At 35.3% G+C, this 27342-nt stretch overlaps 2 protein-coding genes across 3 annotated transcripts; both read left to right on the top strand.

The window, feature by feature from the left end:
* Positions 1-308: 308 nt before the first annotated feature.
* On the top strand, positions 309-8922 carry LOC121766949. Its single transcript, XM_042163176.1, has 3 exons — positions 309-372; positions 8250-8359; positions 8476-8922. The coding sequence occupies exons 1-3, from the start codon at positions 309-311 to the stop codon at positions 8920-8922; spliced, it is 621 nt and encodes a 206-aa protein (XP_042019110.1).
* An 11794-nt stretch (positions 8923-20716) lies between these two features.
* On the top strand, positions 20717-26488 carry LOC121767450 (tRNA-dihydrouridine(20) synthase [NAD(P)+]-like). 2 transcript variants are annotated; one of them, XM_042163717.1, is made up of 10 exons: positions 20717-20836; positions 20939-21027; positions 21105-21243; positions 22077-22185; positions 22286-22422; positions 22733-22869; positions 23283-23389; positions 23808-23935; positions 25973-26073; positions 26250-26488. In XM_042163717.1, exons 2-9 carry the CDS (start codon positions 20940-20942, stop codon positions 26031-26033), a joined length of 906 nt encoding a protein of 301 aa, XP_042019651.1. In that variant the 5' UTR covers positions 20717-20836; position 20939; the 3' UTR covers positions 26034-26073; positions 26250-26488. The 2 variants fall into 2 exon arrangements, with proteins under 2 accessions (XP_042019651.1, XP_042019650.1); XM_042163716.1 differs by having other exon boundaries at positions 20719-20836; positions 20922-21027.
* Positions 26489-27342: the final 854 nt, after the last annotated feature.

Consider the following 27342-nt stretch of genomic DNA (forward strand, 5'->3'; position numbering starts at 1 on the left):
ACTGAGGAGGCCACCCTGCCGGGTGGAATTTCCTTCTTGAAACTCACCTAGCCGGGTCTGGAAGGTTAGGAAGGGGTCTAAAAACGACACCCGGTCGGGTGAATTTTCACCTTTGTAATTCACCCGGCCGGGTGCATTTTTCTCCTATGTCTCACCCGGCCGGGTATTGTTGCATAGATAGATTTTGTTGGCTCCTTTTGCAATTAGACTTTGATTGACATAGAAGCTTGAGAGATTTGTTTCCCCTTTGAGGGTTTTCTTCCAATTCCTAGCTCTAGGTTGCTTCAATCGTCAGTTCCTAGTGAAGCATGGATAAAGTAGAGGTATGCTTTGAGGAGTATGGTTACCTTGAAGATGTAGCCATGAATGCATGTAAGTATGGTGTAAGTGTCTTAGCTTATTCCATCAATTACATTTCATTCCTTTTTCCACATTATCCATTGTTGAACTTTCTTGTTTCATCTTAGATTCATTAGTTCTTGTTGGATCTATTATTTGTCTTTGTTTATTCTGATAAATTGAAAATCTAAATCACAAAAAAATATTAGATCAAACTTCTTCAATTGGGTTTTTCCTTGGGAAATGGATCTCACAATACGTGGATCTTTATCAGTATGTCCTTGACTTGTTGACAAAAACAACTCTGTTGGAGTGTAAGCCCGCAGATACTCCAATGATGATGAACCATGGACTAAGGATTGTGGAAGCAACGGAGAGAAGTATCAACGATTAGTCGGGAAGCAAATCTACCTTTCACATATAAGACCCGACATCACTTATGTGGCAGGCATAGTAAGTCAGTTCATACACCAGCCCCAAGAAGACCACATGGAGACAGCCTTGAGGATCGTGAGATACCTATAGGGAACTATAGGAGTGACAGCCCGAAAATTTTGAAAAATTTAAATTAGTTCAAATGTGTTGGAAGTCGGATATAAATTACTTTATATGTATAATTAGTATAACTTATTATGATTGGTTTAGTAAGATAACTAAATTCTAAGCGTGTACATAGTTCTTACAATGCGAATTACTTTGCTTGTGTGGTATTTATTATTTGAATTTAGAATGATAGAAAAGAAAAATAATAAGGAAAATGAAATAAAGATAAGAAAAATAAATTGAAATTGGAATGAGATTTTATCCCTATCTCTCTTCTGGAACTTAGAGTATCCGCAATGGGGCGGACGATAGGCCGCTCGATGCCTCGGGCGCGCCATCGCCCGCCCACTGTGAATGCGCGGACGATGCCTGATGCATCGTCCGCGCCATATAGATAGTCATACGCGGACGATAGGGCATCGTCCGCGCCATTGTCCATCCACTACGGGCGACGCGGACGATTCAACGCGTTTTTGTTATTTTTTTTCCAAAAAATTTATTTATATAAATACCCCCTACCCTACCTTCATTTGTAACCTTTCCATTCACTTTGCCACACTCAAATTACACTATAAAATGGATTCCGGTTAATACCCAAGTCCGAATAGTCCGATGTTTGGGGTGGTGCACGTTGGCCGGGTACAGACCCTGACTAATATCGGCCGTTCGACTCCAACACGCAGTACGATCCCGAATTCAGTTCGAATTCGTACGGTCTGTCTGACATGGAGCCGTCTCCAACTCCAACCGGAGGACGTTGTTGGACACGCACAACGCCCTCATGCAATGTCAGGACCCGGCCAAAGCCGAATACCTCCAGGGGATGATCGATGAGCTGCGCCGCAAGTTGGGACTTTTGTAGTGTAGTCAACTTTTTTTCATTTCTAACTCGTGTAAAACTTTTTTTTAATCAATGTAGGATTTGCCATTTTTAATTAATCGCGGTATTTTTTAATTATTTTGCATTGACATATTTGAAACCATTTAAATTAATTAACAAAACAATAGTGAAACCTATAGGGCGGTCTTTAGGGCGGCTTATAAGGCGCCCCAGTGCAGGTGAAAGGGTATGAGAATAAAATGCTGACCTGACGGTGCATAGGGCGGGCTTTATGGCGCCCCACTACTAATGCTCTTATGGGAGTTATCTCTCCCATTCTTTTTCTACATCTGCAACTCACACTTTTACACACACATGCTTCCGTTGTGTAAACGGGCCTCCGTCGACCACCGCCTTCCATCCAACGTGGCAGCCCCTACTTGTCTCCCTCTCTGTCTCGTCACTTCTCCATCTCCCTACACACCCAGCCACTTACATCACTCTCTGTGCAGCGGTTGTCCGGCCGATTCCGCCACCACTGTTGCTGTTTTCCGGCAGCTGTAAGCTGGACTTGTCTCCCCTTTGTGTAAGTAATCTTCCTACACCTCTTTTTGTCCAATTTCATCCTCAATTGAAAGCTAGGGTTTAGATTCAAGTTCTTCCCATATTTGAATTTAAATACAATTTAGGTGTAAATCCAATGTTTTGATGGCTTGTTAGGTTCCAAAGCCTACTTTGAGGAGCGAATGGAATGAAATTGTTGGGCTTGGTGTTTGAATGTAGGGATAACATAGAGTTTTTCAATAGGGCTTTCGAAGCTTACCTTGCTAATTTGATTTAGTTTGAGAATTTACTTTACTTGCATAATCTAAGTTTGGATTGTGAGAAAAATGTGTTTTAGGTAAAGGATATTTTGGGACAGCCTATAGTTAAATGTAAAACTTGATGATTTTTACATACTTTGATTACAGATGTTCACAATGAGCTGAACATGGAATTTTAATGAAATTATTGGGATGATTATATAGTTGGATTATCTTAGATGGTATGAATTTTGAAATATACAAGTAGAATTATGTTGTGGTGAAAGAAACAGAGGATACAACTTTTGTGACATGTTCTGGCAGAGTTTATCTGACTTCAGTTAACCAAGTAAACGATCTCATTTTCTTACCAAATTTTAACTGAACATACTTTTATATATCTTGTGACCAAAATTCAACTTCAACCAAGTTCAAATGAATTAATAATGGTTTTTGTAAGGGAACTGCCCTGTTCTGCCAGGTTTGGGTAAAATACACATTTATTGCTTATATTTTTCATCTAGTTATGTTGAATTTTGACTTGGTGGTTGTCCGGATTGGATTTTCAAAATCAGTACATTTTCTGTAGAAATCTTCGGACATGACAATAGTTGAAATGCTTATGTTTTAACCTTATCACTTTTGAACAAGTGTATGAAGATGTGTTTGTTAATGTGAGATCTAGATGGAGAAATAGTAGTGTTGACTAATATAATGTCTTGTAGGATGTATGCATAAATAATGGACAACAATTATGAAATTAAGTTAGAAATTAATGTTTAGTAGATAGACACTAATGGCATGGATTAAGTGTATAAATAGGTTTATTGGCTGACAATATGAATTTATACTTTCTATATGAAGGTAATATATATATTGAAAGGTAACAGGACATAACAAGGACAAGGAGCATGGATAAAGTGATTCATATGTCAAAGGTGTTTAGCATTTTGAGGTAGTATACTCTTCATTAGGTCTTAATTCCTAAATTAAGTTTACGTGATTGCACATAAAATATTGCGTATTAATCGCCGATACAAAATATGATATGTATATGTTGCTTATGATGTGAAATATGCGAATTTTGGTTATGTGATAGTATTGGAAGAGTTGGAATCCGATCTGTGTATTCGATATGATATGGTGTGACAAGAAGTTGTTGATGAGATGTATCCAAATATGATTACGTGTGATGATGTCTGATCTATCTGTGATGATTATTGATCCATCTGTAAAGAGGTATGATCTGTCTGTATGGATGTGTTATGTTGGAAATTGTCGGAAGTAAAATAAAGTATACTTGACTGTGTTTACGCCCCGTGCTTGAGTGTGTTTCTGTGGGTACAATTGGCATGCCATGGGACAGCAACACTGCATTATCTGTGATCACTCATCTTCTGGATAATCGAAGCAAGGATCGTCTGAAATAAAATCAGATCTGTCTGATATCTCTGATTATCTGATTATCTGGTTATCTGTCTGCACCCTAAATGGGTGGTGTATGCGGGGTCCTCATGAGGACAAAATCTGTTTCTGAATCTGATCTGTTTCTGATCTGGTCCGCGTACCCTAGTATGTCGCTAAGCACTTAAGGGGTTATATTTGTTCGTATATGTGAAAATATTAGTGATCTATTATCTGTATATGTGTTGATATTTGAATAAGATTGTAATGTATTTTTTTGGGTTTAATTAAATAATTGGTGTTGTTATCTATCAGTTGGCTTTTAAATGAATCTATATATTTTATGAAGGGATATGTGATTACTGATTATATGGTAAATTAATTGAGATCAATGGCGACTATATGAATGTGGAACTTAAATGGTTGTTGGTGTTTATAAAGAATAAATATGTATAGATCGGGTAAGTATATATGTGTTAAAACTATATGAGTGATGACCTGTATAACTGTATATCTCTGGATATTTTAACGAAGTAATGTATGATTATGACTTCGGTAAGTCCTAGAAAAATCAAGAGAGGGTGATATAAAGGTCAGATGTATTGTTGTGTATTTTTTGAAAGTAAGCATATGCGTAGGGAGGTAAGGATGTCTATTTTGGAGGGAAAATTTTATGGTTAATAATTTTGTAAACATATTGGTTGTATAATGTTTACTTCGAAAATTAAACTCTAATGTTGTGCACATTACTGGTCTTTTTGAAGCTCACTCCTTCTTTTCCCTCCTGCAGATTATAGGATCATACATTGCTCTTTTGTTGTACAACTGCTCAAGTCGGGTCACTAGCCAGCATTTTGTATTAGGAATACAATTCTATTGGATATGTTAGATGTGTGGCATGTAGTGTAATGTAGTTCAGACATTTTTTTAACCTTGTTATCCAGATTGTATAGATTTATATATGCTTTTGGCAATAGGTTTTATGGTCTTTTTTTCAGATGTTATATAGCAGTTTTCCCGTTTGTTAAGTAAAGGGAAATAAGGTATCTATTTATAAAAAGGGATTTTCCATTAATTCAAGATTTGTATCAAAATGTGACCTCACTTAATCGATTATTGAATTAATCGGGTAAGGGGTGTTACAATAGGATATGGCGTACTCCTATAGAACAATGGAGATTTGGAGATTGTTAGGTACAATGATGCGGATTGGGCAAACAATCTCATTGTCAGGAAATCAACATCTGGATACTTCACCTTTGTGTAAGACAATCTAGTTACTTGGAGAAGTAAGAAGTAGAAAGTTGTAGCACTATCAAGTACTGAAGCCGAGTTTCATGGAATCAAGAGTGGCCTAATAGAAATCTTGTGGCGACAGAGGTTGTTAACTAAGATAGGTTTTCCTCCTAAGCAAAAAAGTCGGTTATTATCTGATAACAAGACATCGATCAACATATCAGAAAATCATGTACAACATGACATCAATAAACACATAGAAGTAGATTGTCATTTCATTAAAGAAAATTTTGGAGGGATCACCATATTTACATTCGTGAAGTATGGATAACATCTTATTGATATTCTAACAATGGCCATGAAACCTAAGGTGTTTCAAGAAATTCTGGACAAGTTGAGCATCGCAGATGTCGTTGCGCAACTTGAATGAGAGTGTCAAACCTTAGAAGAATCCATATAATTAACGAAATAAGTCTATTATTGTTAGACATATAGAATGATTTTTTCGTTTCATATTTGTATTCTTCTTCTATAAGAGAGCACCATGATAAGGGAAATTCCCTTATCAAGATGTCGGAGACGATAAAAGAGATAAAAGAGAAGTCCCGGGAGGCGGAATCCTGTCGACAACTCAAGCTTAAACAAAGTGTGTAAAATAAAATAGAAAGAGACGTAAATTCATATATTCATTCATTCATTCCATGAAAAGAATAACAATGACACCTATTTATAATGCTAAATACCCTAACTTAAGGAACAAGAAAATATCGTAAACATATATGGAAAAGATATGACAAATCACTAATTAACTAATTAATAAAGATATGGGGATCTTCATATAGATATGCACGTATCAACTCCCCCCGTGGTTAAAATTCATCTTGTCCTCAAGGTGGGAACCACAACAAAACGAAGAATGTGGCGAACAAAAGTTTTGGCGAGGTATCCCCTCCTGAATCAAAACTGTGCATTTGCTTAAATCGTGCACAAAGCTGATGAAGTATCTTAAGCACGTCCATGGTGGAAAAGAACTCCTTAGATTTCTTGGACTGCTTGTTAGTGTCATCAGAAATATTTGAACCAATTTTTCAATCCAAAGAATATTTCATATATTCATTCATTCATTCCATGAAAGGAATAACAATGACACCTATTTATAATGCTAAATACCCTAACTTAAGGAACAAGAAAATATCCTAAACATATATGGAAAATATATGACAAATTACTAATTAACTAATTAATAAAGATATGGGGATCTTCATATAGATATGCACGTATTGAAAGGATATGGGCTAGATTAAATTAATATGGATTAAATAATTATAGTTGGGCTACAATTATAATAGTCCATAAGCCCAACAATCATGGAACCCTAGTGACTCACCATCTATATAATGGTTATTTATTCTCCATTGTGGGAGAGGAGAAATAGAGTAACATTAGAGAGAAAATACGTAAAGTTTTGTAGAGAAAATTCCTAGCATTCTTCTACGGAGCAATTGTACCGGGATAGTTCATGCATCGGATTGGATTGCACGTGGACCTCGATAGTAGTGGATTCAACTTGTAGGATTCAATCGTAGAAGAAAACAACACAACAAGTAAGATTTAGTTTTGTTGTGTATTACGTGCTCAACTTGCAATATGATTATAAATCTAGATTTGTTATTCTTGTCTGCAATTTTTGTGCGCTCATTAGATGAATACAAGAATTCCTAACAATGGTATCAGAGCCCGAGGCTTGATTCATAATTGATTTTGTCCTCTAATTAGTTCGTGGAATAATTTTGGAAATTAAAATTATATGTAATTGGGTATACTTTGGAATCTGATTCTAAAATTTTACGAAAAGGTTAATGCTTTCGAAAATTGTTGAGGAACAGAAGCGGAGGTACGTAATAATTTTGGGGAATTAATGGTGAAGAGTTATGGTTGGGTTACGATATAATCTGATCCCAATTACATCACATTTATTGATATGATCAATAAATTAGTATTCACACAAATTGTTTCAATAATTGGGACGTGTGTTAGCAATTGTTGTGTTATTGGATGTATTGGTCCATACTGATCACTGTCATTATTTTGGAAGTAATAATAGTGATAAATCTCAATATGATGATTAGATTCATAATTTATTGAAATAATAATAGCATATGTTTTTCTAATAATTCGAGAATAAATCTGTTATTATATTAACAAAGTGTGGTATATTATTATTTGGAATTAATATTGAATATTTAATATATTAATTTAGAATTAATATGAATTGTTAGTCCACGTTTAATTTGTAATGAAATATTAATTGGATTAATAATTCTATTTGTTGAGCATTATTTGGTTTTATATGTGATAAGCATGCTATTTGATTTTTATGCTTATTAATTTAACTATAGTAGTTAGAGACCGTGTTATATTTTGTCTGGGTAGGCGGCGCCCAGTATGTGTAGTCCGTGTTATACTATGTTTGGGTAGGCGGCGCCCAATATTTGTAGTATGTGTTATACTATGTCTGGGTAGGCGGCGCCCAGTAATGTTTGAAATTTAATATTGGATATTATATTCACAAAACTAGTATCACACTTTTCCCCACAAAATATAAGTCTTGTTTTGAAACAAACGCGTCGTCCATCACAATTGTTTGATGTTCCTAGCCTTTTTGACCACGAGTTTTGCGCCCTCGCGTTTATTCTAAATCCACAAGGTTAAGGCTCATTCATAGATGCATAGTTGGCATCGTGTGATGGGGTTGACTTGCTTAAATTATTTTGAGTAGCCCTCGCAACCAAATGATTTATGGACGCATATTAATTAGATTAATAAACCAAGAATTGTAAAATTATTGTTACAATTGGCTTGGAGGCCTACCTGGTGATATTATTGTAGTCATCAGCCCTCGCAGAGGCTGCAATAATATAGACTTGGAACTTGGACCACTAAAATTTATATTAGATATTAATTCGTATTTTATGTTTGGGGGACATAATATATGTTGAAATTAGTGGGAACTAATCAATACAATAAACCTTTTGTTTGATTAGTGGTACAAATGTGATCTTTATATGCTTTTCTGATTTGCTTTCATTTTATTTTCTGTTCAGATAAAATGTCAAACTTGGCTTACAAATGTTTGATGGAAACAAACAAGTTGACTGGGTCAAATTTCACGGATTGGCTCTGTTGTTTGCGCTTGGTGCTAAGGCATGACAAGGTTGAGTATGTCCTGGACAAACCAATCGGTGTGATCCCCGATAAGGAATCTCTTAAGTTTGCTACGTTTAAGTTGAAGCTCATCATAAACACATTGATAATGCTTCTAATGCTCAGTGTGTCATGTTGTCATCTATGAGTTTGGAACTGCAAAGACAACATGAACACATGCTTCCATATGAAATGCTTACGCACTTGAAGAGTTTGTATGCTTCACAAGCTCAAACTATGGAGTATGAGATACTTCGCGATCTCTTCAAGTGCGAGCTTCATGATGGAAGCAAGGTTTCTGAGCATGTGCTGAACATGATTGGTTTGATTGAGAGGTTAGCATCGATTGGAACGGTGATCCCCACAAATGTCTCAACAAATCAAATTTTGCAGTCTCTTCCTAGTAGTTTTGAGAATTTCATTGTGAATTTCAACATGAACAACACGAAGGTTGGTCTGCCAGAGCTGCGCAATAAGCTTAAGACTTATGAGTCTTCCACTGCTAAGGTAAAATCTGTGCTCATGGTGAGCTCTTCTGCGAAGTCTTCGAAATGGAAGAATAAGCCGCAATAGAAGAAGAAAGCATCTAAGGATGTTGTTCTAAAGCCTAAGAGTGGAGGGGCCAATAAGAAGTCAAAATTATCAAATGATGAGTGTCTTTTTCTTTCATGAGAAGGGACACTGGAAGAGAGACTGCCCAAAATTTAAGGCACAAGGTGCAGAAAGTGGGAGCTCAAGTATATTTGTCATTGAGATAAATATGTCTATGAATAATTCACAATCTTGGGTATTAGATACAGCTTGTGGCTCACACATTTGTAATAATGTGCAGGGTCTAAGTAACTGCAGGAAAGTGAGACCTGGGGAAGTTGATTTGCGTGTTGGAAATGGAGCAAGAGTTGCTACCGAACGCGTAGGAACTTATAGATTAGATCTTCCCTCAGGACATAGACTAGATTTACATAATTGTTATTTTGTTCCAATTATTTCAAAGAATATTATTTCCATTCCGATGTTAGACATTGAAGGTTTTTCCTTCCATTTTGCAAACAGCAGATGCTCATTTTCTTTTAATGGATTGTTTTATGGAAATGTCACTCTTGAAAATGGATTATATATGCTTGGATACAAACAAAATATTCTCAATGTGCAAAACAAAAGACCTAAGCTAAGTAATACGAATAATGCAACTTATCTTTGGCATTGCAGACTTGGTCATATTAATGAGAAAAGAATAGCAAGATTGAGAAAGTTATACTATCTCACTTCATTTGATTTAGAATCCTATGGAGCTTGTGAATTCTGTCTCAAAGGAAAAATGACAAGTAAACCATTTTCTGGGAAAGGGGTGCTTGCTAAGGATTTGCTAGAGTTGATTCACACAGATGTGTGTTGACCGTTTCCAACTCAAGCAAGAGGTGGTTATTCGTACTTCATAACTTTTACTGATGATTTATCAAGGTATGGATATGTGTATCTTATGAAACATAAATCTGAGGCCTTCGAGAAATTTAAAGAGTTTAAGTGTGAAGTTGAGAAACAACTTGGGAAAAGTATCAAGACTCTTTGATCAGATCGAGGAGGGGAATACTTGAGCCGAGAATTTCTTGATTACTTGAAGTCACATGGAATTCAGTCGGACTGGACACCTCCTGGTATACCTCAAATGAATGGAGTATCTGAAAGGAGAAATCGAACATTATTAGATATGGTTCGATCCATGATGAGCTTCGCCAGTCTCCCTTTTTTCGTATGGGGTCATGCCTTACTAATAGCTATTTACATTCTAAATAGGGTTCCTTCTAAATCAGTCGAGAAAACACCATATGAGTTATGGTGTGGCAAGAAAGCAAGTCTTAACCATATCCGGACCTGGGGTTGTCCAGCTTTTGTTAAGAAAATGATGACTGATAAATTGGAAACTAAAAGTGAGAAATGTTATTTTGTGGGATATCCTAAAGAAACTAAAGGGTACGATTTCTACTGTCCTGAAAATCACAAGGTGATAACATCAAGGAATGTGACGTTCCTTGAAGACAGTTATGTCTGCAAGGAACAAGGTAAAAATACTGTAGATCTTGAAGAAATTCAAGAAGCACAAGTTAACAATGAGGATGAGGTATTATCCACTGGATAGGACAATAACTCAGTGGGAGTTTTTGATGATCTATTGGGAGGGGAAATTACTCTTAGAGAGGACCTTAGAGAGACTCTCGAAGGACCACCTCAAGACAATGAGATGCATCAAAGACAAGATGATACAATAGTTGCATCACCTCTACCTCAAGAAGATCATAGTGATATTCCTGAAGCTTCTCACATACAAAATGAACAGCCTGAACCAGAGCAAAACCAACTCAATAGGCCTAGAAGAATTCGTCGTGCACCTGAGAGACTAAATCTAATGGTTGAGAACCAAGATGATGAAGTTGATTTAGATGATGATGAGCCTAAGACCTATACCGAGGCGGTGTTAGACACCGATCGAGAGAAGTGGCTTGAAGCCTTGATAACTGAAATGGACTCGATGTACTTCAAATTAGTCTGGGAACTAGTTGACTTGCCAGATGAGGTTTACCCCATAGGTTGCAAATGGATCTTCAAAAAGAAGAGAGGTGCAGATGGCAAAGTACAAACCTACAAGGCTAGGTTAGTGGCAAAGGGTTATAGTCAGCGCGAAGGCATTGACTATGATGAAACCTTTTCGCCAGTTGCTAAGATCAAGTCCATTAGGATATTACTTGCAATTGCTGCATACTACAATTTTGACATTTGACAAATGGATGTCAAAACCGCATTTCTCAATGGAGAATTAGAAGGTGATGTCTATATGACACAACCTGAAGGTTTTGTATTGAAAGAAAGGCCGAATGCAGTATGCAAGCTAAAGAAGTTCATCTATGGACTTAAGCAAGCTTCGAGGAGTTGGAATATTTGTTTTGACAGAACAATCAAATCGTTTGGTTTTGTCAGAAGCAAAGAGGACCCATGTGTTTATAGTAAACGCGAGAATGGAAACGTTGTCTTCCTCATCATATATGTTGATGACATTTTGATTATGGGAAGCGATCGTTCCATGATGCAATCCGTGAAAGAGTGGTTGTCTAGTTATTTTATGATGAAGGATCTAGGTGATGGTTCCTATATCCTTGGAATTAAGATCTATCGAGATCCACTTACATAGACAAGTTGCTAAGGCACTTCTCAATGGAGAATTCTAAGAAAGGTTTTCTTCCTATGGGACATGGCATTGTATTCTCAAAGAAGTATTGTCCTTCTAATGACAAAGAAAGAGACAACATGAAAAGGATCCCTTATGCTTCGGCTATATGATCTATTATCTATGCCATGATTTCTACTAGGCCAGATGTGGCATATACGCTTAGCATGACAGGAAGATTTCAGCAAAATCCCGGTGAGGAACATTGGAAAACTATTAACACTATTCTTAAGTACCTTAGAAGGACTAAAGAATATTTCTTAGTCTATGGTGGACAACCAGAGTTATCAGTTACTGGGTACACTGATGTTAGTTTCCAAACAGACCATGACGACTATAAGTCTCAGTCTGGATATATTTTTGTCCTCAATGGTGGAGCAGTGAGTTGGAATAGTTCCAAACAAGGTACAACTGCCGATTCCACCACCGAAGCCGAGTATATTGCTGCATCTGAAGCTGCCAAAGAAGTTGTTGCTTTGTTAGAGTTCATTAAAGAACTGGGTGTCATTCCGAGTGCCAATAGTGCAATACCTTTGTATTGTGACAACACTGGTGCTGTTGCGCAAGTAAAAGAACCCAGAGCTACGAACAGGAACAAACATGTTCCCAGAAGATATCATCTGATCAGAGAAATAATTGAAAGAGGCGACATATAATTAGAAAGAGTACCCACTAATGATAATTTGGCTGATCCTTTCACCAAACCGTTATGTATAGCAAAACACAACAAGCACTTTGAGAGCTTAGGTGTTAAGCATGTTGGTAGATGGCTTTGAATCAGTGGGAGTTACAGTTTTATATGTCTTAGAAACATTTTGTGTTGAGACAATATTACTTGATCACATTATATGAAAATTTCATTTCCTATGAGTTTTGTGCACTTATTGGAATAATTATTTGAAATGTTTGTATTTATTCTAAATATTTGTTCCCTTGAATTATGACTGTCGTTAATGGTGTGAGACATTAATGATATAGTATAATTCTAAAATAGCCCTAACCAATGATCATCAAGAATGAGATATTGATGATATGTTATAGGTTGACATGGGGTTTGCATCACATTCTTTGAGAATGTAGTTGTTCTCACAACTATGAGATATTAGATACTCGTGATGGACATATGGTATACTTTGGAGAGTATTGGTATACCCTACTATTAAACTGTTTTGTTAAGTGTCAACAGTTTATTAGTACATGAAGTATGTAATAGTCCTTGAATCTGAGGTCATTACATATTTTGTTTGTTGAGTGGTGTGCTTTGATCTTGTCCAACGATTTGCCTCCCAAAGGAGGATTGAGACACAGACTTGTGTTGGGTATATCATAAGATAAATGGAAATGGTAGTTGAGCCAAGATTGAGATTCATTCCTCGATTAGAATTTTGAGAGAACACTCAAATTCTCTATATTACTTGACCATTAAGTCATTGGCCAATGCAAAGATATATTCAATTAAAGTAATTGAATATGATCGAATGTGTAACGCCCCACTTTTTAAACCCTAATTTTCGAACCCTAAAATTTTTTGCATTAAATGTTTTAATGCCGTGAAGTATGTGGATTAATTGACGAGTGAATTAATTGCTTGATTTCTATATGACCTAATTGTGCTTTGGAGTTGAGTTTTGGTTTGAATAGTCAACATTGTTGGAGAAATGACGTGGCCGTTGAATGGTCAATATCGTTGAAGACGTGATGAGAATGTGGAGTAGTCAACCTTGTTGAATTATGACGTGACTGTTTGAATAATCGATCCGGGGTGAAATATATTGTGGTGAATTATTTTCTTAAGGGATGAGTGAGATTAAATAGGAGCATCAGTATTCATTTGGCATTTTCGACCCCTGTTATTATTGGAGAAGAAATCCTATTTTTCCTTGGATTTAATTAATTGTTTGGGATATTTATCCAAATTAAATCCAAAGTCTGATTATTCCTTATTCTCTCCACGAGAAAAACGACACCTATGCCTTACACCATGGAGATTTCGAAATTCTCCTATTTATGGGAGGAGGAAATTATTCATTATATATTTTGATCCCTTATTTATTCCCTTCCATGAATAAATATAAACATCCTAGCAAATCTTACTATATCTAAGGAGATCTTGCCATATCCTATTTAAATTAGGATTTGAATTTAATTCCTTGTGCAAGAATATATAAAAATCGCCTACTCACTATTTATTGGGAGGATTTATTATTTTTATTCTGCTCCGTATTATTCTATTCTACTCCGTGAAATACCAAATTAAATCACAGGCTAATTAAATAGCCTATAATTTCGAAAATCCCCCTTATTCCTCCCCAAAAATCACGTCAACTTCTCCCCAACAAATCTTCTCAAAATCTTTATTTAATTATTTTGGAATTTAATTCTCATACTCTATAAATACATGGGAGAAAAAACCTAACCCTAGTCACTACACGTCTCACTCCCACACGCCACTTTCTCTCTTCCACTCTTCTTCAACTTGTTTTCTATTTCACTCAAGACCTCTTCATTCCTTGCCAAGAATTGTTGAAGAATCAAGATTTTACTTTGTTTCTACCGATCGTTTCGATCAAGAAAGGAATAATTGAATTTATTTTCCTCATCCTATCCATTGAAACCTTGATTTTGATTCCTTCATGCATATAATGAGTGTAGATATCGTAGATCTAAGATTTAATCGGGTGGGATTGATGGTTGCATGAGAAAAAAATATGTATATGCGTTTATGGTTGTTTATGAATGAACCTATGGATGATTTATGGTGAATGCTATGTGAATATATGAGAACATGATGGTGAGATCTTCTTGAAGCATGATTATGTGTTGGAAGAATGAATATATGTGTTTGGATGAATATTTGATAAACCCTAATTCGAAATTTAGAAGTATGACAACTGTGGTGTTCGGATAATAGATTCCGACGTGTGTTTGACTAACCAAACAATCTTCTTTTAGTGCGAAATTTTAAATGAGTAAACTTCAAGGTGTCTTCTGTGTTGTGTGTAAATTTCAGCCTTTTTGGACGAAAGATGAATATTTAATGAATTTTTGAAGTCGACTGCGCAGTTCTGCCAGAATTTATATTCTCGTCCAGTAAGTATCGTTTTTGATTTGACCGACCTAAAGATGTAATTATGATGTGAAATTTTAACGGGATGATATTTGATGTGTCTACTGTATTGTGGTAAAATTTCAGCCCCAACGGAGGTCGGATGAATGTTTAATGATTTTTACAAAATGACTGCGCTATTCTGCCAGATTTCTATCATACAAAAATAATCTATGTTGTTAAGTTTTGAATGATATACATGATGCATATGTGTTAAGGAACCCATTCTATGAGAAGTGATGTGTTGTTCGTTGATGTAAGCTATGGTATGTTTCCTTGTGTTGATGAACGTTTGGGATGGGTAAATTAAATAGACGATGGAAAGAACGTTACGGGATGCATGATAATTTTTGTGATGAAAGGCTGATTGTATTGTGGTGTTGACAAGGGTTGTCCTGCGTACGTGAGCACAAGGAACGAGGGTTGCTATGAGTTGTGTATTGTGTTATCTAAACAAGCGAGGTGGACTTTCTTTTAAATAAAGACGATATCCTAAATGTTTTATCGATGGGAATGAAACTGTGTTTATCATGCCTTGTTTGATTTTAACGTGCCTATCTGATATGGCTTTATGCCATTATTATTTAAATCGAATTCGGGTCCTCGTAGGGGCGCAAACCCTACTTGGACTAGTGTACACCTATGGTAGATCGTGTGCTAGCGTAAGGGCTGGCCGGTCTAGTGACTTGGTTTGTGGCCACATTCCAAGTCATGTATTGGCAGATATGGTAAACCTCTATGGAAAAATGACTGATCAGTCGACTTTTGAACGATAAAATATTTTGGTACCTCGGGCCTTTCTGAAAATAAAAACCCCGATGGATACTTGAAAAAGGCATGATATATAATATTTTGATAAACTGTTTTCGGCATGAGTCCACTGAGTATTTTATAGTACTCGGCCATGCATATGTTTTCCCTATGTACAGGTTGAGCGGCGACGAGAGTATGGTGGTGTTGAGCAAGTTAATTGAAGAATGAATTGTTTATCTTTGATCTGTGAGTGTCGTTGTGTCTTCATACATAACTTCACTCTTCTCTTGGATGCTTCCGCTGAAACCTGTTTTACTTATTGTTTGATCTTGACACTATTTTGAGTTCCGTTTAGAGTCTAAAGACATGTTATGTTTTGGAGTACGCTGAACCCTTATTATCTTGAATATCAATGATGATAATTGTTTTCTCTTTGGTATGTCTGTCAAAGCGTCACCCTGGCCTTCTCTCTTTGATTTTTGTTCATTAATTACCTTGTTCAAACCCCCCTTTTATAAAACCCTAGTTTTTTCCTTGTTGCATTTAAGTCCTGTTAGGTCACGATCGCCGCATTTATTATATCCTAGAAGGGCGGTCGTGACAGAATGGGTCATTTAATAAAGATGAGATAAATTGATTGAGCTATTTGGATGACACATGACAAATCTTAGGCTCAATCGGGTGGTTCGGGAATGAAAGGATATTACTATAAACTTTGTGTAAAGGCTTGTTTACCGAATTCACCTAAACGTCCTTCATATATCGAGCTACGCTGCCAACGCAGTCTAGGAGTTTTGTGCAGACTTCGATTAGATCGTCGTCGATAATGAGGGCCTAAAGGGTCACACTATATGTGTATTTTGATCCGCTCAAGGGTACAAAGTTGGAACTGCGTATTATATCTAATGCCAGTCCAAGTGGGAGATTGAAAGGATATGGGCTAGATTGGATTAATATGGATTAAATAATTATAGTTGGGCTACAATTATAATAGTCCATAAGCCAAACAATCATGGAACCCTAGTGACTCACCATCTATATAATGGTTATTTATTCTCCATTGTGGGAGGGGAGAAATAGAGTAACATTAGAGAGAAAATACGTAAAGCTTTGTAGAGAGAATTCCTAGCATTCTTCTATGGAGCAATTGTACCGGGATAGTTCCTGCATCGGATTGGATTGCACGTGGACCTCGATAGTAGTGGATTCAACTTGCAGGATTCAATCGTAGAAGAAAACAACACAACAAGTAAGATTTAGTTTTGTTGTGTATTACGTGCTCAACTTGCAATATGATTATGAATCTAGATCTGTTATTCTTGTCTGCAATTTCGGTTGCGCTCATTAGATGAATACAAGAATTCCTAACACGTTTCACACCACTACTAAAATCCAATACACACGGAAATAAGAGAACAATTATATTTTCTGATAAACATCACGTTTTGCCTATTAAACGTTGTCTCTAAATTACCATCTTCATGATCTATTAAAAAAATATAATCCCTTCATCCACATAAAATAAACCCAACTTATATAATCCCTTCATCCACATCAAATAAACCCAACTTTCCATTTTCGTCCGTCAATCAATATTAGTCACATACCAAATTTAAGTTATAAAGTATTTGTAATCACCAATGCAATATTCTTGGAAAAAACCTATATAATGAATCATAAACCAACAAGTATAATAGCTCTCGTGGAATTGAGATAAATTACACTATCAATAGCCTAAGAAGTTATACCACAAGAAAAAGTGACCCCATTAATATTGGTGCCATAAAGCATATAATCACATTGTAGTGGAAAGTTTGTGAGAGAACCCAGAAAGGTTTAATGACTTAGGAAATTCTTTTGACTCAGTTTCTGACTAGACGAACCAGGACTAAGGAATTTCATTGACGCAATACGCGATAGTGATTATCACTCTTAGACATAGATGTTGTTATTAGAATTGCAATCCATGCTAGACAATGAGGTATATGACCTTGAAGTTCTACTGAACAATGCAAAGTCACAGGGAGCAAATGGGTTGACAAAAACAAAATAGAACACCTGAAGGCTGCGTAGTAGTCTACAAGACAAGACAAGTAGTGAAGGATTATAACCAGAGAGAATGCATCGATTATGACGAGTCCTTAATGCCATTAGCAATGTTAAAGGCTATCTATATCCTATTGTAAGTAGCATCCTATATGAATTGAGAAGTTTGCTAGATGGATGTCAAGACAACTTCGCTAAATGAAAGCATTGAGGAGACTGTCTAGATGGAGCAACTTGAAAGATTCAAAGTCAAAGGTTAAGAACACATGTTCCCTAAAATATTTGATTATTGTCTCAAACAATTATTTACATCATGAAATCTTTGCTCAGAGCAGCTCGAATGATTTGAACATTGTTATAGCGAAAGTTTTGTGTACGAGATGTGTGATGGAAACAACATGGTATTTTTGGTATAATGCGTGGATGACATCCTTAGCCGTTAGGGCAAAGTTATCTATTCAGTTTGAGATTAAGGATATGAGTGAAGCTAAACACGTTCTCTATATTAGGGTTATCCATGATCGTAAGAAATTGATGTTATGTTTATCACAAGAATCATACATTGACATAGTGCTTAAATGCTTTAGCATGGAAAATTCCAAGCAATGATTCTCACCTTATTGTCATGCAATTATTTTATCTCAAGAGTGTGTTCTAAGGCACATGCAGATAAAGAGTAAAAATACTTTGGCAATTGACAATCTCATGTATGCTATGACTAGACATTTATTTTCTTTGTTGTAGGCATGATAGTTGGATATGGGCCAGACAATATTATTTAAATTACTATATTACAATATTGCATAATCTCTGCAACAATTATGTTTACATTATTACATAATTTTAAATAATATAAAAATACTCTGTCTTACAAAGTTTGTCACATTTTGACCTGATACGAATTTTAAAAAAATATAATGAAAAGTGAATTGTTAGAGTTAGTAGAATGTGAGTTTTTATTTATATATATATATATATATATATATATTAGTTTTATAATAAAACATGAGTGAGAATAAGATAGTGGAATGTGAAGTCCACAACAAAAAAATGATAAAAATAAATTTTGACAAACTTTGTGAGACATGACGAAAATAAAAATTGACAAACAACCGAGGGAGTACTACTACTCTAATAAAGGGGGAGAAAATCATAAATTCTTCTATTTTCATATTTATTTTATCTACCTGTCTATAATTTCATTTACTAAGCATAATGGCTAGAATGGCCTTCAACTTCAACCTATTACATTTTGATTGGATTTTGTGGTGCCAAATCAATTTCCCTTTTTTTTCATTTGTTGATTGATTTTTTATGATATAAGAATTCTTTATAGGCTGAATAACGCCCAATCACCGTAAATAACAACGTATAATATTCATTTTGTTCCCGTTGTATCGAATTCATTTTTTAATGAATCGATCATAATTGAGTCATCTATTTTTTTTCTTAAAATTTAACACTTAATTCCTTTTAATTTATTCTTTCATTTCTTATGTTCTCTTTAATTTTTTTATTTTTTTTTGATGTATCCTTGATTACTGCACTATTTTCTTTTATATTTTATTTTAACTTTGCTTAGCATACTAAATATTTATTTCTTAATATTCCAAGTCCAAGAAATGCATCAATATTTACACAAAAGAAATATAGTGTCGTCAAATCAAATACTTTCTGTCTCTCATTAAATTTTTACTTTTGCCATTTTTTTTACCCTAGTAGAGTGTCACCACTTTCATTTTTAATTAATATATAGCAAATAGGCTTCACATTTCACTGCCTCGTTTCACTCATATTTCATTATTAAAAATATACTTCCTCCGTCTCATAAAAATATAAGCAATGGATATTGCACGGGAAATTAAGATAAAATTGGTAAAGTAAGAGATATGAGGAGAATGGTATGATAAAGTAAGAAAGATGAGGAGAATGGTAGTTGAAGTAGTGTTAGTGGATAGTGAGACCTACATTATTAAATTGATATAACTTTCTAAAAATGGAATGCACATATTTTTGTGGGACGGATGAAAATGGAAAGTGCACATATTTTTATGGGACGGATGGCGTATAAAATGTGTCAGAATCAAAAGTAGACTATATTTCACTAACTTTGTCAACTCATTTTCTTTAATACTCTAAAAAATATGTGTCAAATCAAAAGTAGACATTTAATGAGGGACGGAGGGAGTACTATGAATTTTAAGTATAAGTTTGCAGAAGTAATTTGGCAAAATAGTTGTTTTGTTTCTTGAAGTAAAGCAAAATTAGTTAACGTAAGCCCATTAGTAAGAAGGTAAATTTGAAAGGCGAAACTATAGATCCATGGCCCATGCTAAGTGAAAATAGTCTAGTCACACGAATAAAATAGATTTCAAAACTTTACAATATAATAAGTCGAGTATCAATTAGTGTGTAGCACTAATAGAAAGATTGATATATTATGAAAATTCACCTTTAATTGCCGACTATAATTAATTTAAATTATAGGAATTTAGACATTTAACGGTTTATAAATTACCATGTATAATTTTATTTTTTATTTTTTAATATTAAAAAAATAAAAATAACCATCAAACTTAGGGTTTAGGAACATTTTGTCAATATAGTGTATTAAATACTCTCTCCGTCACACATTAGGAGTCCCGTTGACTTTTCTGCACTCGTTTTATAAAAATAAGTAAGTAGTTAAAGTGGAGAAATGGTAAAGTAAGAGGAAGAATAATATAGAGAAGAGTGCTAAAAAGTCAACGGGACTTCTAATGTTGGACGAAGGGAGTATGTTAATATGAATATATGAAAAAGTCAATACAGTTTCATGTTGACATTATTCATGTATTATATTGACATATTGCAAGTTGTATTGATGTAAACTGCTTCACGAATTATATGAAAATTCACGAAAATATTATCAAATTTTGACATCGAAATATATGCATGTAGGATCTCGTTGGAATTCTTATACAATTATTTTTAATTTGAAATATATTGGGTGAATTTTTTTTTAAATTGAGATAGTTATATGCTTTTAAAGTTTTAAGATATTTTTTTAAATTAATTATAACTAATTTGTTTTTAATTCACATTAATATTCTTAATTAACATTTTATTCAATATCTAATTAGTAATTTATGACAGAATTATCTTTCAAACAAAAAGGTACGAGGAAGGCCCAATGGGCCAAAGGTTGAGATAGGCCCGAACTATATTTCGTCGAATTGCCTCATCCATTGCCGTTCGTCTGTTTTCGAGTCAATTCTGGTCTCTCTCTAGCAATTAGCCAACAATTCTCGTGGGGATTTGTCACAACCGGAATGGAGATCGACTATTGGAACAAGCTTGTGCTTGCGCCGATGGTCCGAGTTGTGAGTTCTTCTATTGCTATTGCTATTGCTATTGCTGTTGCTATACTCGTCTTTGTTTCATACTTGAGATTTCTATTGAAACTAGGGCACGATGCCATTCAGGATGCTGGCTGCTGAATATGGTGCTCACATCACATATGGGGAGGAGATAATTGACCACAAAATCCTCAAATGCGAGCGCCGAGTTAATGGTTTAGTGCCCTAATAAATTGAAACGCCGCTTTTATCGTGCTGGTCAGCAACTAACGTGATTACTGCGTCTAATTAGATGTGCTTGGGACTGTTGATTTGGTCGAGAGAGGAACAGAGAGTGTAGTTTTCAGAACATGTCCTGAAGAAAAAAATCGAGTGGTGTTCCAGATTGGAACTTCAGATCCTGTGAGAGCTCTTCGCGCTGCCCAAACTGTGTGAGTACTTTTTTTTTATCTTTGGTTTTATTCGTTTATCGTATTAATACATCTTCTATGTTTGCCAGTAATTTGAATGAGATTTGCTTCTTCTCAAGTGCGTTGCATTTGCCATTGTAGTCTCACAAAGAAATAGAACTAAGATTTAATTAAGTGTAAACTTTCTTGAAGCATATAGAGAAATCATTTTGGGAGCTACAAGTCTATTATACTAAGACAATATGCGTATGCTCTCTCCATCCACAAAAAAAATAGTCTCATTTGGGAACGGAGAGAAGGAGAAAAAGTAGGTAAAGTAAATGAGATATGAAGAAAAGTAAGTAAAGTAAGGAAGAAAGGAGAAAAGGTGGATAAAGTACTCCCTCCGTCCCATTAAATATGAAACATTTGGGAATCGGCAAGGGATTTTATGTAGTGTTGTTTTGTGGGTTAATGAAGAGAGTAAGTAAGAGAGATGAAAAAGTAGATATAGAGTTGTTTCCATTTTAGGAAACGTTTCATTTTTAATGTGACAATCCAAAAAGGAAATTTAATGGGACAGAGAGAGTATGAGAGAAACTTTCTATTTTTAGAAATGAGACTATTTTTTGTGGACATCCCAAAATGGAAAAATAAGACTATTTTTCGTGGACGGGGGGAGTATTAGTGTAAAATTCCAATAAAAAATGAATTCTTTCATTTCATGGTAACCTTAATGGCTCCATTTTGTCTTGTTGATGATTTATCAAATTACACTGGCTTATATGAATGTTGTGGTGTCACCTATTCTTGTTCCATGCAAGGACCTTTTGATTGTATTCTATTATCTAGATATAAGTGATTGTCTCTTTTAGGTGCACGGATGTTGCTGCTGTGGACATAAATATGGGTTGCCCCAAGGCCTTCTCTGTTAGTGGTGGAATGGGCGCTGCACTCTTGAGCAAACCAGATCTCATTCATGATGTGAACATTCCTATACTCTTTTTCTTTAATTTCCCTTCCATTGGGGTTTAACTATGTTACTTTATAGCCTTATGTTTTCTTTTTTCCTTTCGGAATCTAGATTTTAACAACATTGAAAAGAAATCTTGATACACCAATAACATGCAAGATTCGTCTGTTGAAATCTCCCCAAGATACAGTAGAACTAGCACGAAGAATTGAGAAAACTGGAGTTTCTGCTTTAGCTGTCCATGGAAGGTATTTTCAACAATTTAATGCATCTAAAAGATTGCAAAAAGTTCTGAACAGTGTTTTAACTTGATTCTCCTTGCCTTCATTTGTATTTTTGACATTGTATATTGCGTTTGGTATCTCAGTTTTATCATCTGCGTGTTACACGCTGTATTGTTTTAAATGGCCCATTCTTCCTAACTTGTTCTGATGCGAAATTTAATTATGTATCTTAGGTCAAAATTTTCTGCATTTTCTGCGTTCCTTGCTTGTTTTTCCATTCAATTGAAACCATAAAGATACTTATCTGACGAGAATTTATCAAACAAACGGGCAGGAAAGTTTCCGATAGGCCAAGAGATCCAGCTAAGTGGAATGAAATTGCGGATGTTGTAGCTGCTGTTTCTATTCCAGTTATAGCAAATGGTGATGTATTTGAGTATGAAGATTTTGAACGCATTAAATTGGCAACAGGTATATTGGGAGATAATTTCAGTGATTCCATCTAGTTTTCTGGACTTATAATTCTATAACCTCCCCCCCACCGTACTTGAGTGCCTGCAACATGTAAAATATACCAGTTTCTGATGTTTCTACTTTATTACACTTGGAAAAGGCTCATAGCAGTGTGATGAATAACTGAAGATTTTCTCTTAGCCTGTTGGTTGGTTTGATTTTTTTTGCGTGTGTGCCCCGATCATTCATCCACTTGTGTTCAAGTTTCTTTTTATACCTTAGCAAAATGTTTCGATTTTATTAGTCCTATGAGACCTTGGACTTTTTGATATGGATGTGCTTGGTGTTGATCTTTCTTTTTGTTAGTAACGTCACAGTACATTTTGTTTGAGTTGTTGTCAAGTTTCCTATATGATATGTTTCCACGATAGGTGCTTCATCTGTGATGGTTGCTAGAGGTGCACTTTGGAATGCCTCAGTTTTTTCTCCTAAAGGAAAATTACCTTGGGAAGACGTTAAAAGAGAGTTCGTTAGGAAGGTAGCTATACAATGATTTTTTCATATATAATACTCCCTCCGTCCCAAGTTACTTGAGTCGTATTCCATTTTGGGATATCTCAAGTTAGTTGATTCATTTCCCTTTATTGCAAAAACAATAAATAAATCAAATCTCACTTACTTTATTGTCTCTCCTACTTTATTCTCTCTTCTATTTTATTATATCTCCATCTAATCTACTAAACATAACTTTCTTAAATTTCATACCGAAAAAGAAGTGCTTCAAGTAACAAGGGACAGAGGGAGTATGATTATATCACGCTTAGATTTTAGGCTTATCGTAGTTTCCAACATCATCTTAATCATTTCTTGGCCCAACATTTTGGACTTGTTTCTTATTGTTAATCGACCAATCCATGTGTTTCACTTACTGTGAGTATTACAATCTGTTTTCTCAGAGCATTTTTTGGGATAATGATGTCAAGACCACTAAATACACATTGAAAGAAATGATTGTGCACCATTCCTCTCTTGAACGTCCTGAGGGCAAGGCTATAAATAAATCTGAGACATTGGCAGATCTGGCGTAAGTGTTATCATTTGGATTCTTCTCTTTTGTGTATTTATTTATTTATTTTGTAAATTTTACCGGCATTTCAGTTTACCATGGGATTAGCCTCTGTCCACCAAGATTTATTTTTTCTAATTTTAAAGGATCAATAATGGTTCCCCATCTACCCCCGTAGGTGACTTGAACCTAACCTATTGGTTAGAAGTGAAACGTCTTACCAATTGATCTACACTTGCATTTGATATGGAGTTAAAGGCGGAAGTAAAACAAGAACTGGAATTCAATATAAAAGAACAATCCTCCAAAGAGGCCAAGATAATCCTACACTTTATTTACCGAGATATCTAGCTCTTCTAAAGAGGAGCTATTTATAAGGATCAACCTATAGATAAACAAAGAAACAAATCCTCAACATTTAAAGTAACCTTTCAACAATCTCCACAATAATGAAAATAATCTGAAGAGATAATGGAGATCATTAGCTTGATCTCTATCAATTGTAATCTTCAACAATCTCCATAATAATGAAAATAATCTCAAGAGATAATGGAGATCATTAGCTTGATCTCTATCAATTGCCTCGCTGTCAAAACAGCCTTGCCCACAAGGCTGGAGTTGAAACATAAACACATTGCTTTGATCGGTGGAGGCTCGTACTCGTGCTTTCGAAAAGAATCCACATTGCCGAACAAGAGAAAATGACCAACAACATTAATGCATTGCTTGGGTATCCTTGTTGTTGGGCTTGCAAGTAGCCATTCATACTCAAGATGTTTGGTAGTCATATGCATCACAAATGTACACCAACAACTAGCTTCAATGAATTCACATGTGGAATTGGGAGAGGAAAACATGAGCGAAGAGAGATGGCCAGCCCCAACTGGATGTACAGTGAGGGGCGGAGAGAGAGTGCAAGCAGTTTTGATTGTGAAATGGATGGTGAAAGTGCTACATTAGGTTGGGTGATGGGCAACTTATGGAGATGCTGATTTGCAGGGATGGATGGTGCATCCAAACATGGGAGAGTCACTGGTTGCTGGACTGGTTGTATCTCCTGTACAAGGGGGCTGGTTGGGGGAGGATTAGGTGCAAGAGGAAGTAGGGGCGGCGTTGGCTCAGTGTTGAAGTTGTGGGACTTGGTATTGTTGGTGTGAGATAAAGGTTGATCATCTAAAGTGAATGCCATCTGCCTGCGCTCCCGAATGAAGCCACGAGACTGCAGATCCTGCAAGAATGGTGCCAAGGCATCATTGATACAGTTAGAGATCCGGGCTTCGAATGTGCTCATTTGCACTTTGATGTTCGCGACCGCCTTCTCCAATCTGTCAAGACGTTCTTCAGTGCTCTGAGTGTTCACCATGATGCGATCCACGTTCACCGCACCAAATTGATATGGAGTTAAAGGCGGAAGTAAAACAAGAACTGAAATTCAATATAAAAGAAGAACAATCCTCCAAAGAGGCCAAGATAATCCTCAGAAGAGGCCTACGGTTGATACCGTCCTAATACACTTTATTTGCCGAGATATCTAGCTCTTCTAAAGAGGAGCTATTTATAAGGATCAACCTATAGATAAACAAATAAACAAATCCTCAACATTTAAAGTAACCTTTCAACAATCTCCACAATAATGAAAATAATCTCTAAGAGATAATGGAGATCATTAGCTTGATCTCTATCAATTGTAATCTTCAACAATCTCCATAATAATGAAAATAATCTCAAGAGATAATGGAGATCATTAGCTTGATCTGTATCAGCATTCTTATTTTAATTTGTGTTTTCCGAACCATGATTCTGTAACTGGTGGCATTTGTTTGTTGTATAGTCCCTGTTAAGTTTATTAGGCCTGAGACTAGTTATTAGCCGCAGCCATATATATTTGAACAACTTATTGCATTCTTGTATTGTTTCAAATGACTTGAGAATAACAATAACTTGGAATCCCCAGTGAGAAAGTGTTCATCAAGAGGCAGCTCTCTATCTTTATCCCTGTGGAATTATATGAATTGAATGGAAACATGTACCAACATGCCTTGTTTGACTTTTCAGACAATTATATGAGGAGGATATATACTACAAGCATCTTCTTAAAAGTCGACCGTCCTTTTGAAGAAGCAGATAACATTATTTGACTGTCGAGGAAACGACAGGTAACTTTCTGTGCGATATTGGTTATAATTTATGATTCTGTTATAATTTTATAAATGAAGTTAAAGCATTCTTACTTTGGTATCCAAGAAAGTAATGTGTGAAGTTACTTGAATTCGACGAATCATTTTGGTTCGTAAAGAGCTACTAAGCTAAATGTTGCATTTTCTCCGTGCAGGTTCGCCCAATTTCATGGTGGAACTTTTTGTTACAGAAGATAGGTTTAAAGTAGTGATAGCATTAGATATAAATAAAAGCATTTTGGTTAGAATATTGTGCAGAAATAGTGTTGTTGTATCTCAATTTTCACTAAATTTATGGGTAATTTCTCTGTTTTCACCAACATCTGAGTTTTGAATAGCCTAAAGGTTAACTCGCGTGAAATACTTATGTTTAATGGATTTACTTTCTACTGTACGTCAGGAGACGTGGACTGTATTTTCTGAGTAAGTTTATGTATAACTAGTGTGTAACATCATCCAGAGCCTTTGTCCTAGCGGCAAGGAGCTTAGGCATTATTGTATGAGGTGCCGATTTCGAGTTCTCTTGACTTCAGTTGTATTTTCCTCTGTTCTATAGCAGTTTATTTGTAATTTCCTCCTTATAGAAGTTTATTTAAAAAAAAACTATAAAACAAACTAGTGTGTAACATCACTTTCGGTTGTATATATGGCGATGCGCTTAAAAAATTACTCCATGTGTTCTGCTATAACTGAAACATTTCTAATTTAGCATGAGATTTATGTAGTCTTATTATGTGAGTAACTAGAGAGAATAAAGTAAGAGAGTCGGAAAAAGTAGATAGAGTGATGTTTCTATATTTGGAAATGTGTCATTTAAAGTATATCCCAAAAAAGAAAATGTGTCACTTAGAGTGGAACAAAGAGTGTACTAATTTTAAAGTCACAATGTACTTTAACCTTGTGCTGCCACATAAAGTATAATATTGTACATTTGTAGAAGCTGTAGATAGATTTCGGCAGATTGTATGACAGTTATAGGCATATTGCATGGGAGGTATAAGAATATTGCATTTATATTGTTGAGTTTTACATTGTTGTCATAAACTATTTAATTGGTATTATATATATAGACGAATTGTTTATTTTGCATTGTAGACAATTTATGATACGATGCAAAACTCAACTGTTGGCGATTGATCAAGTATCACAACGGATTGAAGAAGAAATTCAGGAAGAAAATGCAAGAGGCTTTTATTGAGAATCAAAACCTTGATGATGAACTACAAAAACTCAATTTGAGGATCTTAG

This window comes from Salvia splendens, chromosome 15, assembly GCF_004379255.2.
Source record: "Salvia splendens isolate huo1 chromosome 15, SspV2, whole genome shotgun sequence".
NCBI lineage: Eukaryota > Viridiplantae > Streptophyta > Magnoliopsida > Lamiales > Lamiaceae > Salvia > Salvia splendens.